The sequence below is a fragment of the Taurulus bubalis genome, assembly GCF_910589615.1.
Source record: "Taurulus bubalis genome assembly, chromosome: 2".
In the NCBI taxonomy this organism is placed as follows: Eukaryota; Metazoa; Chordata; class Actinopteri; order Perciformes; family Cottidae; genus Taurulus; species Taurulus bubalis.
In genome coordinates, this window is record NC_136590.1 from 45,244,182 (window position 1) to 45,246,467 (window position 2,286).

General features: G+C 48.6%; 1 protein-coding gene across 1 annotated transcript; it reads right to left on the minus strand.

The window, feature by feature from the left end:
- Window positions 1-465: 465 nt before the first annotated feature.
- On the minus strand, window positions 466-2,070 carry LOC306733074 (UDP-glucuronosyltransferase 2A3-like; the record flags this gene model as incomplete). Its single annotated transcript, XM_079214265.1, has 1 exon — window positions 466-2,070. The coding sequence occupies one exon, from the start codon at window positions 2,068-2,070 to the stop codon at window positions 466-468; it is 1,605 nt and encodes a 534-aa protein (XP_079070391.1).
- Window positions 2,071-2,286: the final 216 nt, after the last annotated feature.

Below are 2,286 nucleotides of genomic sequence, written 5' to 3' on the forward strand. Positions count from 1 at the left end.
GAGAAAATACGTTTCCCTCAAAAAAACAACTGAGTGTTTAATTGTATGCAAATGTAATTTTGTTGGCGACGGGGTGGGTGAGGAACAAAGAGGGGGCAACAATAATTAGGAATATCTTCTCTCCACCGTGAACATCTGTAGCATATTTAGCACCAATCCATCAAAACGTTGTTAAGACAATTCTCTTAAAACCAAACATCTGTTCTCATGGATAACCAAACAAATGAGGATACATCCTCTTGGGAACATGACTGTCTTGACGGTATTGTATGGCAACCCATTCAATGGTTGTTAAGTGCTTTTAGTCTGGACCATCAGACCTACTGACCGATAATGCCATCAACTAGAGCATCGGCGCTAACATGACTGTGTAATATGGAGTACAGAGCATCACCAGCCCTGTTGTTTAACATGACTTCTTCATTTGATTGTAAATTGATAACGTGAGGAGTCAGAAACTAGAAACTACTCCTTTTTGGTTTTTTTCCTCCTGCACAGTCGAAGGCAAAGGAATCGTATCGATGCCGCCGCAACGGCCGTCAGCGTCAACAAGACCGCCATCAAAAAGCACATAACGTCCACAGAATGGAAGGCGTACCAGGGCATCTTGTAGGACTCGGTGCGTGAATGTGAGGCTCCTTTGTGCCTCATGACAAACTCAATCCAGTAAAGGGCCGTCTCCAGAGGATGCATCGGTTTATCCCGATGGAGAGCGGAGAGGCGCTTCATGTTAGTTCCGTAGGAGGGGTTGTGAAGAACTTCTTGTATCGCTTCCAGAAAGTTCTGATGAGTGAGTTGGGTCACATCCACCGCCTTGGCGGCGCCTCGCTCCTCCATTCTCAAAATGTTCTCAAACTGGTCAAACAGAAGGGGTATGCCGACTATCGGCACCCCGTGGTACATGGCTTCGTAGATCCCGTTGGTGCCACCGTGAGCCACAAAGGCTTTTATCTTTGGGTGACCCAAGAGGTCGTTCTGGGGCATCCACTTTACCAGAAGGGTGTTGTTGCCCACATTTTTGGGCGGCTTCGAGGAATGCTTCCATATGACCTTTTGAGGAATTTGGGCAAAAGCAGCAGCGATTTCAGAGGTGATTTCTTCAGGTAGGCCGTTCACCAGTGTGCCAAGAGACATCAGGATGAAGCCGTGCTCTCCTGAGCTTTGGACAAACTCCTCCAGCTCCGAGGATAAAGGCTTAGAAGGCTTTGTCTGGAAACCACCAATGTAGGCGATGTTTGGCATGGTGGGTCTGGGGAACTCAAAGACAAAGTCCACCCTCATGAGCCAGATGTCTGCTCCTTGTAGAAGGTGATAGAACTTCACATCTGGACCAAAGTACCTATCTACCAGTCTATCATAAGGAGGGCATACTACAAACCTCTCAACGCACCTGTTGAGAAAATACTGGAATGTATTCTTGAACCTCTGTCTAAAGGTCATCTTATCTGATACGGCACATTCAGACATTGGAACATAGGATGTTGGAGATGGAGCCACCACAAAATGCCCCTCCCCACTGGTGATCCATCTCACGTTAAAAACAGTCGGCAGCTTAAGTTCGTGAGCCACCAGAACTCCGACCGGCAACCCTGGGTCAATGAGAACCATGTCAAACTGAGTGTCGCGAATACTCTGCATCAGAGTCTTGTTCTCAAACATTTCCACGGCCAACTGGCTGGCCTGTTGGTGAATGTTCGACAGCGTGCCGACCATCTCCCAGTAGAACTTCACGAAGCCGCTGAGAGACGCTCCCTCTTTGCGAATCGCCAGCATCTTGACCAGGAATGTCACGAAGAAGTCCTCCTCCTCGATGCTGATGGCCGACGGCAAGGTGACGGTGATGGAGCGGTAGTGCGGAGCGCTTTCTTTGACGTACCAGCTGGTGGACGTGCGGACCACGGTGACCTCGTGACCCCTGGAGTAGAGGCTCTGGATTAGCAGGTCCATGTTGACCCAGTGGCTTCCGTCCACTGGGAACACCAGAATCTTCCCGCCATGCACACTGGAGCTCGTCAGGAGGGACACAGTCGCCACCAGAAGCAAAAGGGAAACACCTGGGATGCTCCCCATTGAACAACCTTGAGGGAGAGAACAAACACGGTCGAGTACTTTAACCTCATAGCGTTCCTGTAAAAATTTGCCGAAAAACACCTATCCAGGTATGCCCAAAGTAAATAGCAAGCTGTACTTGAACTATTTGGAGTAAATGCATGGTCTTGGTCTCTTTTTAAAGGTAACACTCTGAAGCTTTTCCCCCTCAATAGTCAGAATCACTTTAAGTGCTGC